Source organism: Chlorocebus sabaeus, chromosome 15 (genome assembly GCF_047675955.1).
Source record: "Chlorocebus sabaeus isolate Y175 chromosome 15, mChlSab1.0.hap1, whole genome shotgun sequence".
Taxonomy (NCBI): Eukaryota; Metazoa; Chordata; class Mammalia; order Primates; family Cercopithecidae; genus Chlorocebus; species Chlorocebus sabaeus.
Window position 1 is genome coordinate 55836840 of NC_132918.1, and position 18355 is coordinate 55855194.

Below are 18355 nucleotides of genomic sequence, written 5' to 3' on the forward strand. Positions count from 1 at the left end.
GAGACTGGTCTGGCCAACATGGCAAAACCCCGCCTCTACTAAAAATACAAAAATTAGCCAGGCATGGTGGTGCGTACTTGTAGCCCAGCTACTCAGGAGGCTGAGGTGGGAGAATTGCTTGAACCCAGGAGGCAGAAGTTTAAAAAAAAAAAAAAAAGAAAAGAAAAAGAAAGAAAGTATAATATAGAGTGTTTTCATGCCTTAGAGTGGGAAGGACATACATAAAATGTAGTCAAAAGCTCAAGACACCTATCTCCAAACCAGAAAGAAAAAGACAGTCAGATTTGAGTTCAAAAATTTAAAACCTCAATATGACAAAACAAGTATCCACAGAGTTAAAAATAAGTGGAGGGCTGGAGGGCAGGATGTCACATAAAATTAATTGTCATCTAGAAATCAATTTTTAAATATAGAAAATGGCAAGGGTTATAAACAGACAATTCCCAGAAGACAAAATAAATTGGTCAATAAACATATAAAAAATACACACTCATTTATAACCAGAGAAATACTAATCAAAATGGCTAGGAGGTCAGCCAACTTGGAAAAAAATAAAAGTCTTGATAACATTATCAGGCCAGTGTGTGGAGAAGCCTGATGCACACTGCTGTGAGGAGTGTACACTGGCCAAGGCCTCTGGAAAAGCACTTTGTAATATTGATTGGTTCTAAGTGCATGCACCCCATAGCCCAGCAATTCTATTTCTAGGTGAATTTCCTCCACAAATATAGGGATATGCATTTTTGTGGCAGTATTATTGTTTATATTAATGAAACACTGAATGGGCCCAAACACCCACCCATGGGGAACTGCATACTTGGTAGGGGTTTCTCGGGCCTCCCTGTCCAATTCTGTTCTCTTCTCAAATCTCACAGAAGACACCTTTCCCAGCCACCTTGCATGGAGCACACATAACTAGTTCTAATCAACAAAACGTGATCCTTCCCCATCTTACCTGGGATTTTACCATGAATTTGGTGCCAGGTCATATCAGAGGCAATAGTCCTCCTCCTTCCTGAGGGAAGTAGACTAGCACTGAGGGTGAAGAGCTGGAGACCTGAACCTTGTCAGGCCTGGAAGGAAATATGGACTTTGCTGCTCACTAAGGTGGAAACTTGGGCAAGTCATTTAGTCCTTCTGGGCCTCAATTCCTTCATCTATAAATTGGAACTAGTTGTAGTACTTGTCTTATAATCTCTGAGGTTAATTGATAAAAACCACGTCAGAGGCTTAGCACAGGGCTTAAACTGTAGCAACACTTTAATAAATGCCAGTTATTAGTAATAGGGGTATGCACGTGTGTTCTTATTCCAATCAGCTATCACTGCATAGTGGAGCACCATGGCACACAGCACGGTAATGGTGTATGGTCTCTGTCTCCAAATCCTCGGTGCTTCACCATCTGACCTGTGCAGACAGGTCTAGGTGTGGACATGGCTAACCTCATAGAGCCTCATGCAGACCCTGTCCCTGGGCATGGGCACAAAGCCTGCCTTTCACTTACAGGGAGAGCCAATTCTCACCTGGTGCTCAATTCCTCTTTGCTGGCTGGCAGATGACAATCTCTTTGTGAGAACTGAGTAGCTTTCCATTATTGCTCATGGAGTACTGGCAGGGCATGGCAGTGACTATGGGTTCTCACTGACCATTGCCCCCCACCCCACCCCAGCCCCCACCTTCTGGGCACCTCTGCCCCAGAAGAGCCAACCTGCACCTGGCCTCATCTCACTACACAGCTGTCATGCAGGTTCACTCCAACTGCACAATGGAGCACACTTCATTGCCATTTCCAAGGTAAGCCTGGAAAAGTAAACCTCTGAGGTGACTCAGAAGAGCTGCTTAAAAGGCCACCTTGGGCATCTCCTGCAAGTCTAAGCCACAGCCAAGGAGGGGCCAGCACACCATTCCGATTACTACCATTGCCATAACCTACTAGTCTTCAGAATGGGGAGGGGGGACAGATTGACCTTAGTGTTCAACTAGCCTCTAGTTATCTATCCTTCAGCCTCTTGAAGACAAGCCACCCTTCTTGATGTGGCTTCGGAGCCAGAACACTTTTTATTTAATGGGGTGGAGGCAGTCTCTGGCACAGGGTGGAGGGAATCGTAAGCCCTCTGTAGGTTTACTTCAGACTGCAGCCTGCTCTGTGTCTTCAAAATCATCAGTGATTATTTATACATTGGAAAGTCCAGATTTTAAGCCCACAGCCAATCCCATATCATAGCAGTTCTCAGGTGTCTGGCTCAGACTTGGCATTTTCCAGCCAATTGTGGGGAAAGCTTCTCAGAAAAAGCAAACACACAGTTTCAAAATAAATCACTACAAAATGCTGGCTTTCACATCCTATGGCACACATAATCCAGAAAGCATGGACTTGCTCATACTGACTATAAGACCCATTCCTGTCTACTTTGCCTAACTTCATATATTATTCAGAAACCCTCTTGGCAGGTATCACCAGAACCTTTTTGCACACTTCCAGTTATGGAGAGATCACGAGGCAGGCAGCCTCTGCTCTTTGTGGATATAATTCAGAATCTACCTTTATGCCAAGTGGAAAGTGGCTTCCCTCTAAATATCTGATGACAGTCAAAGACATTGGGATCCCTGTCACACCTAAGTGAAGCTATCAGTGATGTGGGGGGGTTTCTGGCTTTAGTGTCCATGCGACATCCACATGTATTACCAAACCAGGGAATCTGGAAAGTCACAGTCCTGGTTTGGGAAAGGTTGGCTGGTACCAGATTTCCAACATGGCAGCTGGAGACTTGGAGAATGAAGGAGAGTATAGGTGGTCTCCAGGAAATGTCAGGAAATATACTGGTCCTTGGAGAGGGGAGAAGCCTGCAAGCTCAGATGTAGGGACAGACTTTGAGAAGCACACTGATGAAAGGTGAGTGTACAGTCAAGGGCCCACCCAGTGTAATGGGATTCAGAGTAGATTCTGAACCTGACTTTGGGACAAAGTGAGTGGTCAGCAACAGGGGGTGCAGTGGATCAACACAGGTTCCAGGACTGACCGGCAGTGGTGACTCTGAAAAGTGACCACCAAAAGGACACTGGCAAGAGGTCTAGGAGTGAGCCACAGCTCAGATCCCACTGTGAAATTTGGGCTTGGTTTCTGGCCATATGAAATCAGGATCTGGTGCCCATGGATGGGAGATGGGAGACAAAGAGGACCAAAAGGCCATCTGGGGACCACCTGTGAGAAGCAAGGGATCAAGATGGTAGCACAGGTTGCACACAGATTTGTAATCACATTGTGATGGGGTGGAGACACGGGAGTGATGGAGTCACAATTTAGCCAACCTAGGATGACTCTCCAGGAGAATTTGATCTAAAAGCCTTTGCACCTATACCTTTAATGTTTTCTTTTTTTCTTTTTCTTTTTCTTTTTTTTTCTTTTTGAGACAGAGTCTCGCTCTGTTGCCCAGGCTGGAGTGCCGTGGCACGATCTCAGCTCACTGCAACCTCCTCCTGCTGGATTCCAGTGATTATCCTGCCTCAGCCTCCTGAGTAGCTGGGTCTACAGGTGCGTGCTACCATGTCCAGCTAATTTTTCTATTTTTAGTACAGATGGGGTTTCACCATGTTGGCCAGGATGGTCTCAATCTCTTGACCTCGTGATCCACCCGCCTTGGCCCCCCAAAGTGCTAGGATTACAGGCGTGAGCCACTGCACCGGGCCATGTTTTCTTATTTTTAATTGCATACCTTAGAGACTCAAAACCCACTTCTTAAACATTATTCATAAAAACCCAAACAAAGACAACAATTTATTGAGCGCTGTGCATGTGTCTAACACTGAGTTAGGCATTTTACATACCATTCACAATGGACACAATAATAAACAATATCCTCATTTTGGGGGACATAAAATAGAGATTCAGGTAAGTTGGGTAACCTACCCAAGGCCACACTGTGAGGAAGGAGTGGAGCTGAGAGTCAACCCTGGTTTACCTGAATCCACAGTAGGACTCTTACCACTTGACTGCATTGGACACACCTGCTCTGTAAGGTCATGAAGCAAATTAAAAAAAAAAAAAAAATCAAATCAGCATGTCAAAGAGCTTCCAGTCCAGTGAACACGCATGATTCTGGTGCCAGAATAGCTCTGAATAGCTGAGAATGCTCAGGGTGTGCAAAGCAAGGTCTCCTCCCACCTGGGGAGGAGGTGAGAGGCTGGTAGAGAACAGAGGATGCAGAGCTGCTCACTCCTGACTGTCTTCGCCCTAGAGGTGGACAATTAAAGCAGAGAATATTGAAGAAGCTGAGCTGTGGCAACCATTAAGTTCCAGCATCCATTCCAGTACAGTTCTGCCTTGGACTAGAACCTATACATTTGACATCAAGACAATTGCCTGAAACCACAAAGGAGCATTCATGGCAAGAGGGAACCCTAAAGTCATGGAGAGGACAGCTTTGTTCTGATTTTTAAAATAGAGAAGGGAGTAGATTACATGGATGCACTTCATCTTAATCCCTTCCTTCTGGAACTTCACAAGTAAATTGGTGCTTTGTAATCCTCAAGGAAAGACCAACAAGAAATTGTGTGTGTTCTCTACGGGTAAGTCAGGCCAGTCAATATTCTTTCTTTCTCTAAAAACACATTAGCCTGCAAAGAAAAAGAGTATAGAGTATACAGTAAACCTAGATTTCCACAAGAGTAACTTCTAAAAGCATACAAATACTTGTATATTGAAGGAAGAAATGTTAACTAAATAATAGTGCCAGTGCTTGTATTTTAGCTGCTTTGAAAATTACATCAAAGTAGGGTAGACAACTCTGATAATAGTAATAAAATAAAATCGCTTCCTTTTATTGAATTCTTCCTGTATGCCAAATATTGTTTTTATTTATTTATTTATTTATTTATTTATTTATTTATTTATTGAGACAGAATCTCGTTCTGTCTCCCAGGTTGGAATGCAGTGATGTGATCTCAGCTCACTGCAACCTCTGCCTCCTGGGTACAAGCGATTCTTCTGCCTCAGCCTCCGAGTAGCTGGGGCTACAGGCACGTATCGCCACGCCTGGCTAATTTTTCTATTTTCTTTTTAGTAGAGACAGGGTTTCACCATATTGGCCAGGCTGGTCTCGAACTCCTGACCTCATGATTTGCCTGTCTCGGCCTCCCAAAGTGCTGGGATTACAGGCATGAGCCACTATGCCCAGCCTAAATGGTATACTGCATTTAATTCCTATAATAGTGCAGTGAGGCAGATTCTAATATTGTTCCCATTTTATGGATTAGGAAATAGAGACAGAAAAGCTTTATCACTTGCCCCATGTCGCTGTTCAGTAGTAGAGCAGGACTTGAACCTGGGCACAGGCTCCAGAGCCCACAGTCTTAGCAATTATGCTAACACTGATTATCTGAAAGATGATAAAAATCAGTATTTAAAATGCTCTGTATGTGAAAGTGCACTGTGCCTAAATCTACAAGGCAGAATGTCTGAAATCATACTGATAAATGCACATAGGGGAGACCTAAACGGACAGCATTTCCTGAGGAGACAAACAAAAGCACTGGTTGTTTAGTGGCTACCACATCTGGTGGGAGATCACAGTTTCACTGACTGCAACCAAAGTGAACACAAGGTTGCAATCTCCCAATCACAAGGAAAATCCATGACTTTTCTACTGAACCTTGCTCTGGAGTGAGGATCACAAGTCTCATTCTGGCTGCCATATTTTGACAGCTTTATCGATAAATGTGAGAGATTCAGAAAAGGCCAGCCAGGAGCCCGGACGTATGGCAGAGGGGCAGGGGCGTGGGTCAGGAAATTTGGGCAACAGTTAAAGCAACAAGTGTTTAGCCTCAAGGAGCTAATTTTAAAAAGATGAGAACATTGTTCTTAAGCATTAAAATCACCGGCCTGCTGAGCATTGGTCCTCAAGGACTGACCAATGGACAGGAGTGAGGAAGGAGTGCCCAGTCTGAAGTCCAGAAGGCCTCTCTCCCAGCAATGGGTTACTGCTGTTGGCAATGGAGTGATGCTGCCCTGCACAAGACATGAGCTGTCATCACAAATGCTCAGAAAAATAAAAGTGGCATGAACACCTCTCCCTCTCTGGGTTACTGGAGGGAGAAGGCTAACATTGGGAGGATTTGGGGTGGCAGTGCTCAGAGTGTCAACAATCTGTGACTCCAAATGCTCTTATGAAATTCCGAAACAGACGTGTTAGCTAGTGTGCCTGGTTTTTAGCTTAAAACTTAGAGCTATACAATTCCTCAAAAAGGTTACACTCACTTGGGTCAAATAACTATGAAAAGAAATTGTAGATTACAGAAGTGTGAAAGCACATTTACACAGGCAACGCGGACCCTTCCTGACGTGGCAGTGACAGTTATAAATAGCTTCCGGCTTGCAGTCACACTCCCTCCTTTTGCATCCAGGTGTATAAACCATCTACTGTCCAGCATGGGGCAGGGGCCCAAATTTAGGTTTGTCCTCTCTTATTGATCTTTGACCTTTGTCTGAAGTTCACCTCAAGAAGAACACAAATTACCTTCCCTTCAAAAACACAAATGTATTTTTTATGGGCAACATGGATTACACATCAGGGTAATATCAAATAGTCTCTTTACCTACCGAATAGAACACACAGGGTAACTTACACTAAAGCCCTGGTCAGCGATGGATAGAGCTCAGCTGGAGCAAAGCAGCCTTCTTTTACTATTTTGCAAGCCCTAGATTAACCCAAGTAAACACTTGTAAAAAGGTCGACTTTTGAAAAGTATTTAAAATCACCCTCATTGTGTAGACATGCAGACAAGCAAGCAGTCCCCGATTTACGACACTAGATTCCTGTCTCATGTGGAGTGCTTATTGCCCTGCTGGCCTGAAGAGCTCCTCCCTGCAGCAGCAGCCTCAGAGGTTTCCTCTTGGCCTGATTTCCTCCCAGGTGAGCTGGGGCCCATCACCCATTTACACTGGCTACCCTCTGGATCCTCCCTCTGAATTCAGGCAAATGGTGTCCATCAGTCACTTTCCTTCTGTTTCAGTTTCTCCTTCAGCCCTCCCTGAGCTCACTCTAGCCACGTTGTGCTTCCTGGCTTCCATTCGCTTCTCTCCCCCATTACTGCTCCCAGCCCCAGCTAACAATGTCCTTTGCAGGTCTTCACACTGCTCTGACCACTCAAGAGTGAAAATGGGCCAGGCGCAGTGGCTCACGCCTATAATCCCAGCACTTAGGGAGGCTGAGGCGGGTGGATCATGAGATCAGTTCAAGACCAGCCTGACCAACATGGTAAAACCCCATCTCTACTAAAAATACAAAAATTAGCCGGGTGTGGTGGCGAGCGCCTGTAATCCCAGCTACTTGGGAGGCTGAGGAAGGAGAATCACTTGAACCTGGGAGATGGAGGCTGCAGCAAGCTGAGATCACGCCACTGCACTCCAGCCTGAGTGATAGAGTAAGACTCTATCTCCAAAAAATAGAGTGAAAATGAAATAGAAACTGAGCCAGAACAGGTGGGGATTATTCTGAGAAGTAGTGAGACCCTCCTTTGAACCACTCAACTAAACACAGATGCACTCACATTCACACTCACAACACACCCCATCCCTCCTCTCTCTCACATACATATTCACAGCCCCATTCCCTACAGCCTTCCAGTCTGGCACACAGGACATCGATGAGGAGGAGAAGGCCCTGTGGTTCCAGTCTGTGAGAATTCACCCAATGGCCTTTCTCCCCAGAAGTCATAAAGTAAAGGACAGAGGAACATGACCCATCTCTCAAGCAATGTTCCCAAACTTTCACAGCCTTCAGAGTTACTCACAAGGCTTGTTAAAACTCTGATCACTGGGCTCCACCTACAGAGCTTCTCATTCAGTGGCTCTGGGGCGGGGCTGAGAATTTTTATTTTTAGTAAGTTCCTAGGTGACACAGAGGCTGCTTGTCCAGGGACTGCATTTTAAAACCACTGACCTAAGGGAAACCATCAGTGGGGATCTTATTGAGCACGAAGCAGCAGATCCTGTGCCCAAGACCAGAGGGCTTATAAACTGATGTCCTTACAGACCCACAATGCTCTATGGCCACCAAACCTGGCTGCAGAGGCCACTTGCACAGGACATCCTTCTGTTCCTGTCATCCCAAGGCCATTTCTACCCTCTAAGCCCTATGCACTCTTCTCCATCCACCCTGCTTCCCTGGAAAGATCAGGATCTAGGCCCTGGGAATGTCCCACTCCTGAGCAGTCTGTCCAAGGGACATGATCCTTATGCCACAGGGACACGATCCTTATGCCACAGGGACACCACCCCCCACCCCCACCCCACCACTGCCCTGTCATGCCTGGGATAAAAGAGGGAAACAACTGCCAGCACCTTAAAAAATGAAACACGAACTTAAAGGAGAGAAACCAGACTATGTAGGAATGGGAGAGGGAAGAGCAGATTCTTATCCTTCTCTATGCAAGGTAGATTCATGAGTGAGAATAACAGCCAATCACCATCATTGCCAGAATGGTTTGCAACATCATTCTCAGAGCTCCCAAATTTTAGCTGCCACTGAGGTCATGGCATTGGAGTCAGACAGACCTGAGTTTTCATCTTGAGCTTCACTTGCTGAGTTTTCTTGAGTTCACTTGAGCTGAGTTTTCACCGGAGCTTCACTTGTTTTCTGGCTTTTAATTCTCACAACCTCCTAATTCAAGTTCCAGCATACCCAATTTTATCCAGGAGGAAGCTCGTGTTCCAAAAGGCTAAGTAACTTGCCCCAGGTCTTACCGTCAGGAGACAAACTCAAAATCCCTGCCCTTGCCACTAGTCTTCCCCGTCTCTCAGTGTCAGTCAGGAGGGAGGACAGGGATGGCCTCCAGGGGAACCCTGAAAGACTGGCAGGCACTGTGTCCCTCATCTAAGGGGTTGGTAGGTGGGCTCAGGGGACACAATGACCTCTGAAGCTCCTTTTTCATTCCATTTCAAATGATCAAAACTGCAGAGAGAAGTCCATTGCGTTTGAAGAAGAAATAAAAGAAACAATGCAAGCACTAGCTTGCCACTGTGATCCATCAAAATTTATTCCATGTGAGTGACAGAAAAGGGGTTTTTGTGGTCAGCAATGTAAAAAGGTAATTATTTTCACACCCATCCTTCTGTATAGTTTTTCACAGACAGCAATTTTATAAGGCATAATTATCTATTTTCACCTGCTTCATAAATTCCTCCTTTCCATTTCGTCCCCCAGTAAACTAGAAATTATTTAAAACAGAAGCCAAGCCCTGCATCGTGGTGCTGGGTTTCACATTGCTGTGCACCTCTGAGTGCGTTCCTGGCTGCCCCTCTGCCCAGCTGACCCCACCATGTCTCCCTTGCCATCTGGTCCTCCTGTGGAAGGAAGTATGTCTCAGTGTGAGGAGCTGCTAGGCCTCTGCTGCCTGGGAACAGAAAGCCAGTATTGTGAGCCATTGCTCTTGCCCAGCTTCTTGGCACCTCTCATCCAGGAGGAGCGAGCTCGCCAGCTTCTCAAAAGCTCTTCCTGTGCCTCCTTCCTTCTCCCACCACACACCAGGTCGCAGGGTAGGGCAGTCACCTTCTCATTTGTTTTCAGCAGGATCTTTAGGCCAAGATGACTGTGTGGTTTGGGACCATACCATGGATTCTGCTGTGATGCTCAGTGATGGCGTCAAGCCTGGGCTCCCCCTACAACATCACTTTTATTTTCAGATATCCAACATCCTCTCATGCTGGAAGCTTCAATATCTGCTGCAATCTTCACACTTTCCAGGGATGTAACCAAAGCAAGTTCTAACATCAATTGAGAGTTTACTATGAACCAGGCACTGTGCCAAGGACTCTACAATACTATTTGGCTGAATCCTCATAATAACTCAGAAAAGCATACATTATTATGAAGTTGTGAGAATAAAATGACAGAATGTAAGAAAGCTAAGAATTTAGACCAAAGTCACAGAGAAGGCAAGAGACAGAATCAAGCTTCAAACTTTTGTCTCTGAAGTGCCAAAGCCCATCTTCTACCCACTACATGAAATCAAAGATTCTACGAGCTTTCCCAGAACCCACTCAAGACTGAGGCAGTTTGGGGATGCCAGAACTCACCAGGGAAACTGCGGGCCTCTGGGCAGTGCCTCAGTAAGCAGTACAGGGAGGAAGGCAGCAGTTTTTTCAGCGGAAGCACACCAAGCCCAAAGCTCAGAGCTGGTTCCTCAGTTCATAACCTTAGTAACCCCTCCCTGCTGGTGGGGCTGCACCATCCCCTTGTCCCCTCCCATTGTCTTTTCATATGACCCCTCCCCTTACTGTCAGCAGCCCTTCAGTAACTCCTCACTGAAGGTGATCCCCACTGTTCAGGTAGTCTGTCTTTATTCAGGGAGTTTCATGAGCAGGGAGTGGTGGAGCCACTTGTCACCTGCCTCTAGCTATCCCCCAAGCTCCCACCTCATTCCATACATGGCCTAGGTTTGAGGGAAGAGGCATCCTCTTGGATATGAGCAAGTACTGGGAAGAACTAGAGCTGCAGGCCTGGGTAGAGGTGAAGGGAGGAGAGAGAAGAAGGAAGAAGGGAGCTAGTCATCCAGAGACCAGCAGCGGTGATGTGACTGCAGACTCAAAACACAGAGCTCTCTAAGCCACCCTTCTCTGATGTCATCTGGAGCCCACATCAGCCCCTTTGACACTGTCTTGAGGTGCACCTGCATCTCTGTGCAGTCCACTGACAAAATTCAAGGACAAGGCTGGACACACAGAGGCATCTCAGAGGTCAAAGGGCGGGGTGTCCCTCGGTCTCCCAGTAGATTAAAAAGAAAATGAACAAATGCCTAAACAGGGCTCCAAAGGTACCATGCATTCCAAATGGTTACATGAAATAAATTTAACACTTGTAGCACTACAAAAATACAATGACTATATGTGTGCCAGCCCGAAGGGATCAACAGGATTCATTAAAAATATTAATTCTTGGTGTACTATAGGTTTTATGTCCTTGTCAAATGACACATTTTAAAGTTCTAAAACTCTTTATAAACTTTCCAATACTGCCAGTGAATGTGTGTGACTACTGATATAATCCATTTAAAGTCAACAGCTGCACACTAAACCTGAGGCCCCTCCAGACTTCCAGACCTGGGCTCTTGATCTCTCCTGACACTTCCTCCCTCCCTCATGCCCACAGGACCTGAACACTGTAGATGTCCACTGCCCTGAACATTTCAGAAAGACAAAGCTCTCTTTCTTTACCTGGGTACCCACAGTGCCCAGTCAGGTTGTGTTTGTCTCTCAATGGAATGGACAGAAGAGTGAATGTGCAAAGTGAACCAGCACCTGTGCCTTCTCCACCCCAACCAGTGTATCTCAGACTGGGCTGGGCCCTTGCACTCCTGCCCTGCTCAACCCGCTGAACCAGCAGGAGCCCCAAGGCCACAGTACAGGGCTGTGCCTTGCCTCAACAACTCCAGATATGTTCCTTGTATCTGAAAAATTATTTACTGTGGTGATGTACAATGCCTTTATAAGAGAACAGATGGCACCTCCAATTAGAATGCCTTAAAAGGAAACCCTAATGAGATTATAAAAGCCAACAAATTGACTTTTTCATACAGTACTTTCCTAGCACACAATAAATCAAATATCTAATGAGTTTCAATAAAATAATAGATTTATTTATAAGTGCTTTGCCTAGCATGGCATTGCACCTCAGCCCTGCCCTATGGGTCCCTTCAATGAGTGCTTGTCCCTGCATACCAAGGCAGAGAGCTGGACAGTGTATCTATGAACTTCTCTCAGGCCTGGCCACCACAGCCACATGTGGCTTTGATTCAGCGATTTCTAGTCTGACCCAAGCATGCTAAAGCCTGCTATATCTGGAGAGTAGAGGCATGCAAAGGGTGTGGTGACTGTAGTCACACATATAGGCATGTCTAATAATCACCTCCATTCTGGGTAAGATGGGGACACTGTGGTGGGACTATAGGGGGTATATGTAACCCCAGAGCTAACTGGACCAGAGACAGGAGGAAGATGCCTATATGGTATGATTTGTTATTAATTATTATTATTAAATTATTATCATTAGTTTAGAGATGGGAGTCTTGTTATGTCACCCACACTGGAATTGAACTCCTAAGCTAAAGTGATCATCCTTCTTCAGCCTCCCAAGTAGCAGGGACTACTGGTGCATGCCACCATGCCTGGTTCAGGTCTGATTTTAAGGAGGGTAGACTCAGGATATGAGCAGGTCCAGTGGAGTGAGGATCTAGAAAGTACATACTGGAGGCTTTGGGCAATTTCTGCTTCCCGCCCCCCACTCCCCGCCCAGGTATTAACCAGGCATTAGTCCTGCTGGTTCAAGTACATCAGATCAGATGGCTGGAAAATAGGCCTTGAGAGAGAGAAGAGAGAGATGCTATAGCAAGGAGGGCAGCAGCACATCAACATTCTGAGCGTTTAGTCATTGGTCTACCTTTCCTCTAGGTGACCGTACCCAGGGACTGGATGAATTTACAGGGTGTGTCTGCTGAAGTGGGAAGCTTGGACGCCGAGCCTTCTATTTGCATGGTTGATCTGTAGAAGGAGGCCGGCTAGTGAGAGGGGTTAATGAGAAAGAATGGAAAGGAGTGTTTTCAGGAGGAATAGTGTGAGACCCTGGGCATATACTTTGGCAATCATGGAGACTAGTCTTTGGTCTGAACATCCAGGGAGCAGTGATTCCGCATCCTTAAGTGGTTTCTAAAGAAGTACATTAAACAATGCTTTTTGGGCTCATGGAAGACCCCCAGGGCAACCTCAGGAGTCAGTGGAGGAGACAGCACGACAGAAAAACAAGACCTCTGGTCAGCAGATACAATAATTTTTGTTAATACTAACTCACCAGAGAGAGAGGTCTGTAGAAAATCAGTTCAAATCTATACACATTGATTGAACTCAGGAACTTGATCTAGAAGATACTTTTCTTCGCCCTCTTTACTCAGTAAAGGTTACATACACTACAAGGATAGAATTAAGAAGTTCTTCCACTCGGAGTCCAGTCACTTTTTCTGTTCATCAAACAGAAAGTATATATGAAACATTCTTCTGTGCTGGGGATGGATGGAAGGGATTTGGTCCAAGGAGGTGTAAGGAAAGGTCCCTGCTCATAGGGAGGCAGGCAGCATTATCCAATGCAGAAGAAAATTCTAACATATTAGAGGCTAACCTGGAGCACTGACTCCCAAATACAATGGGAATACTGAAAAGAGAGGTCATCCCCATTTCAGGGCTAAAATGCTCAGAGGAGTAGGAGCAAATTATCCAAAGTACTGTGCAGGGACAGTAGTGATTGTCTCCTCCCACAATTATGGGGGAGAATATCGGGAGAAGTGCACCCCTTCTCACATCCCTATCCAGAGAGTGTAGCGGCCTTTCTCCGTTTTTGGCAGGGAGACTGCTTTTCCCTCTGTATTATATAATGGGACAGTGATGTAGCCAATGCATTAGCTCTAGTCCATAGAATTTCTGCCTTGGAGATGCACTCTGTGGTCAGGCCACTGGTCTTGTCATTTGACAGGAGCACAAGCACTACATCAGGCTGGGCATTGGAAGGCACACAAGATGAATATATGGTCCTGACACACAATAGTCTTCATTTGGTAACTGAGATAAGCACAGAATAACTGAACAATTAATAAAATGATGAGCACTCTGAGGGGAGTCTGGTTACAAATATACAGGAAACCCAGCAAAGAGGTAGGAGATTCTCAGCTATAGGCACCAGGAGGGACTTCTTGGAGGAGGTGATAATAGATCATGATTTTGCATCCAAAGAACTCTCCAGTCTGGCATCTGATGAACATAAATTATCTTTCTGGGGTGGGAGGAAGGCCCTGTTATATGGGAGGAAGGGGGAAGGAAAAAACCATAATCTTCACCCAGTGATACGTAGGGACAAGGCCCCTGAACTCCCAGCAAAGGAGATGTATGTTTCAGCACCACGGCCAGCAATTCTGCTTTGCTCTGGGATCAAAAGATGACGTCTCCTCTTCCTTGCCCCAGACCCACCACTTGCACCATCAGGGAACCAAACTCTCCAGCCCAAAGCCATTACTAGACACTTACTAGTGCATGCCACTTCTGGAGGGTCAAAGTCCGCTCGGTAATAACCAGTCCGACAGGTGCAGATGGGAGACGCCTCTGCAGGGGAGCGGCTGTTGGAGGGGCAGTGGGAGCAGCCCTCAGCTTCCTGGCTGGCCTTGAATGTCCCTGCAGGGCAGGCTAGAACACAAAGAGACCATGTGATAATTAATGGAAGTGTGGCAGCCAGAAACTCTGCCCTACAACCTGAAGAGGAGTGTCTTCCTCTTTAAAGAGAACGGGAAACCCATATTTAACACTTCCAATTCTTCAGAAATCCCTTGTGAAATACACATTCCTTGTACCAATGACCTCTCTCACTTGAACAAAATGCATAATAATTCTTCCCTTCCAGGTGTGTCAAGAGATTTAATTGAGAAAACAAATCTAATGTGTAGCTCAGTTCCTGGGACATAAGTGCTCTATAAATGGTTGCTTCCTCCTCTGTCTACCTGGTTAACATCCATGGCCTTTCTCTGAGCCACTCACTAAAGACATCTCATCTTATGGCCTCAGATAGAAAGGTGTCCGAGGTTTTTCAATGACATGTTGGACCTACGGTTTTTCAATGCCATGTTGTAGCACACATGAGAAACACTATGAGATGTATTAACAAGCTCTTGTTATGAATGATGGTAAAGGGCTGAAATTCATAAGTGATTCTTTAAAACTAGAGTGATTTCAAGGTTACTGCCTTAACAACATCATTCTCCTTTAATTGCATTTTGATATGCTTTCAGGGGCAGGGCAAGGAAAGGATGACTTTGCAGACAGCGCACCAGGGAACATGTCATGCACTTGGTGTCATCTATCATGCACATGGCAGTGGGGAAGGTTGGGAACACCTGCTACAACCTGATCTCCACTGGAGGCACGCTCACATGTACAGCACACCCTCTTAATTTCCTGTGGGATCAGCTTATAATGAGTCATTCCCTGAAAAGTCTGGCTCCAAGCTGTCCCTTGGGTCTTAACTTTGTCTCATCTGTAGAGACTTTTGAGCCCAGACATCTGGTCTCTTCCTTGCTGATCCCTCACAAGATTGATCCTGCCTACCCTAGTTCCCCAAGGCCCTCCCTTATTATCTCAGCCCCCACTCTTCCTGTCCCCATGAAACCTACTCTGGCTCATCCTCCTTTGAGACTGGGTAAAACTTACTGACTGGTCAACTTGTTTGGCTTTCTTACACACCTCACTACTTCATTCAACAAACATTTACTGTGTTCCTGCTGAAAACATGGCATAGGGAATTCAAGAACAGAGCCTGCCTTCAAGGAGCTCTTGATCCAATGAAGTCATATAAACCTAATACAATGTGATCGTTGTATAATGGAAGAGCCATTATAATGGTTTCTACTTATAGAAAGTTAATCTTCTCAAATGTATTGTTCCCTCCTGTAAAGTGCAGAATATTCTTTAATAACAGCAGTAGCCACCATCTGTTAACTTGTCTTGTTAAGTGCTTTACATGCATTACTCTACGCGGTAGACATTATTATCCCCATTTTGCTAATGAGGAAACTGGGACACGGAGAGGTTACAAAACTTACCAAGGATCACACAGTGGGAGAAATGATACTGACGACGTACACATAAGCTCTTTGAAAAATATCCACTGCTTTTCTGCTAAGACTAGAAGAAAGAATTGTTTTCTATGCTGTGAAAGTTATCTCACTCCATTGCTCACTTAAGGTGAGGAAAAGGTTTCAGTTTCTCCAATTGTGTGCTGGGTGGGGTCCCATTTTGGACAGGAAGGAATCTCTGAAACACAGTGTTCTGGAATGGCACAACCCAAATGTGTTCCATGGGATCCACGTTCTTTGGATTGTTAACACCTACGACAAAAGGGTACTGTGGCCAGATATTTACAAATGCTAATTTTAAAAGTTCATCTTATTCTTTGTCGAGAATTTCTCAGAACTTTAAAAAATGCTATGTTTTTTCACCAAGAAGCCTTACTTTGCAGAGCATCCCTTGGGATAGGGGAAGACACTGGAGTGAATGTTGTTTCCCAGTTTTGGGGAAACAGTGCCAGTTGTGACCCACGTAAAGAGGGACCACTTCCTGACTCATCTCAGCACATTCAGAAGAAACTTCTCTGTAGAAAGAAAAAAGTACATCTGAGTCTTTACTACAGATCTAACAAATAAAACATGAAAGGGAGAAGCTCTGAATGGCAAAAGTATGCGAGACTTTGGCTTACTAATCCATCTTTCCCAGCCCACTCAGTACGGTCCCTCCCTCTGTTTTTCTCCCTCTTTCCTTTTCTCCTTTCCATATCTCTCCTCATCTCCTGTGAGAAACGCTTGGCTCTTTTCCTAATAAATCCCCAGCCTTCCTGGCCCTGTTTGGTTCTGCAGCCAGTGAATACAAACGAATCCCAGGCCTGTGCTGCCTGGACTTGGCAGGAGCTCTGTCTCTGGAGAGTGGGAAAGGCGCAGTGGTGACGACTCAAGCATTCATATTTGGCCCCTGCCATGCTGTAATTTTCTTAATGTACCAGTACAAGAAGAACAAGGTGTTTCTAGCACATAAACGCCTCCTCACTTTACATTTAATAAGTGAAGAGCATAAACAATTGTCCTGATATCCACAAGTGGCAGGGGGATGTGGAAAGTGCCTCTTCTGAGGTTTCTGATGGAGGACAGTAGGCTCTGGGTGACTGAGTCTCTGAATTCCAAGGTGTACACAAGAGGAGCAAGTGGAGGGGAGGAGGTCCAAGCTGGCCATTAGGGAGAGAAGCTTGGGGAGTGGTTGAGGAGAGAGTTTCCAGGATGGGGTCTGACTCCATTCTCCCCAGAGAAACAAGCATTTGGCAGTGGTCAGACAGTCCTGAGGTCAATTCTTGGCTCTGCCAGCTCCTAGCTTGGTGACCACTGGCAAGTTATATCATCCCTCAGAGCCTCAATTTGCTCATCTGTATAAAAGGTCTATGAAAAAGAACTGTAACTTCCTCACAATAACTCCCACAAATCATAATACATTAATAATAAACTCAAATATGAAATGTCGCTAGCATCAATGTGTGCTGAATAACGCTAACTCCTCTCCATCCCAACTTACCCACTCCCAAAAAAAAACCCAAAACAAACGAACAACCAAACAAACAAAACAAGGCTTCTTTGCAGGGACGTTTAGAATTCAGGGTCAGAATACAAATTTCAAGTCCCAAAGTGGGAAAATAAATCCTGGAACCCAATGGAAGAATGTGTTTCTACATATATGATTTCTGTTATGTATAATGGGTGAATCATATCTATAAAATATATTTTACATATAATTACAAAATGTATGAATCTCCTTAATACTCAAACTTTATAACTTAGTACTTTCATAAAATCTATCTAGGCATGCCTTAATTTATAAAAGAAGCAGTATTCCTAAATTCATTTATTAAAGTTTTTTTTTTTAACTTTAAGTTGTGGGATACATGAGCAGAATGTGCAGGTTTATTACATAGCGATACATGTGCCACTGTGGCTTGCTGCACCTGTCAACCCATCATCTAGGTTTTAAGCCCCACACGCATTAGCTATTTGTCCTAATGCTCTCCTTCCCCTTGCCCCCCAACAGGCCCCAATGTGTGATCTTCCCCTCCCTGTGTCTATGGGTTCTCATTGTTCAACTCCTACTTATGAGTGAGAACATGTGGTGTTTGGTTTTCTGTTCCTGTGTTACTTTGCTGAGAATGATGGTTTCCAGCTTCATCCATGTCCCTGTAAAGGGCATGAACTCATTCTTTTTTATGGCTGCATAGTATTCCATGGTGTATGTATGTCACTTTTTCTTTATCCAGTCTATCATTGATGGGCATTTGGGTTGGTTCCAAGTCTTTGCTATTGTAAACAGTGCTACAATAAATATACGTGTGCATGTATCTTTATCATAGAATGATTTATAATCTTTTGGGTATATGCCCAGTAATTTATTAAACTTTTAGATTGTTATGCAATACATTCTCATAGAATTCATACTTTAAACAAGGGTTAAAGTGGCAGGCTAATCCACAAAGCCTTTTTAACTTACCTTGTATCAGGTGCCATTAATCAGAAACAAAAGTTAACAATATTGTTGTTTCACTAGAAATTTAACATAGAAATATAAATAAGAAAACGATGCTGTCCCTTGAGAAAAAGCAGCTTTAACTTGGGGTGATAAATAGAGCTTCTGGGTGGATTCTGATGGAGAATATTCAGATCAAGAGAAGCAAAAGCAAATGGCCTTTGGAGCCAGGTCAGTCACTTAAGAATATAAAGCAGCCGGGAGTCACACAGTGCA

General features: G+C 44.9%; 1 protein-coding gene across 1 annotated transcript in view; it reads right to left on the reverse strand.

The window, feature by feature from the left end:
* Window positions 1–18355, reverse strand: part of EPHB1 (EPH receptor B1) — a 453280-nt gene that overhangs the window by 135804 nt on the left and 299121 nt on the right. The window contains exon 4 of the mRNA XM_073023598.1: window positions 14063–14218. Coding sequence (XP_072879699.1) covers window positions 14063–14218 — 156 coding nt within the window. The remainder of the gene's footprint in view (window positions 1–14062; window positions 14219–18355) is intronic.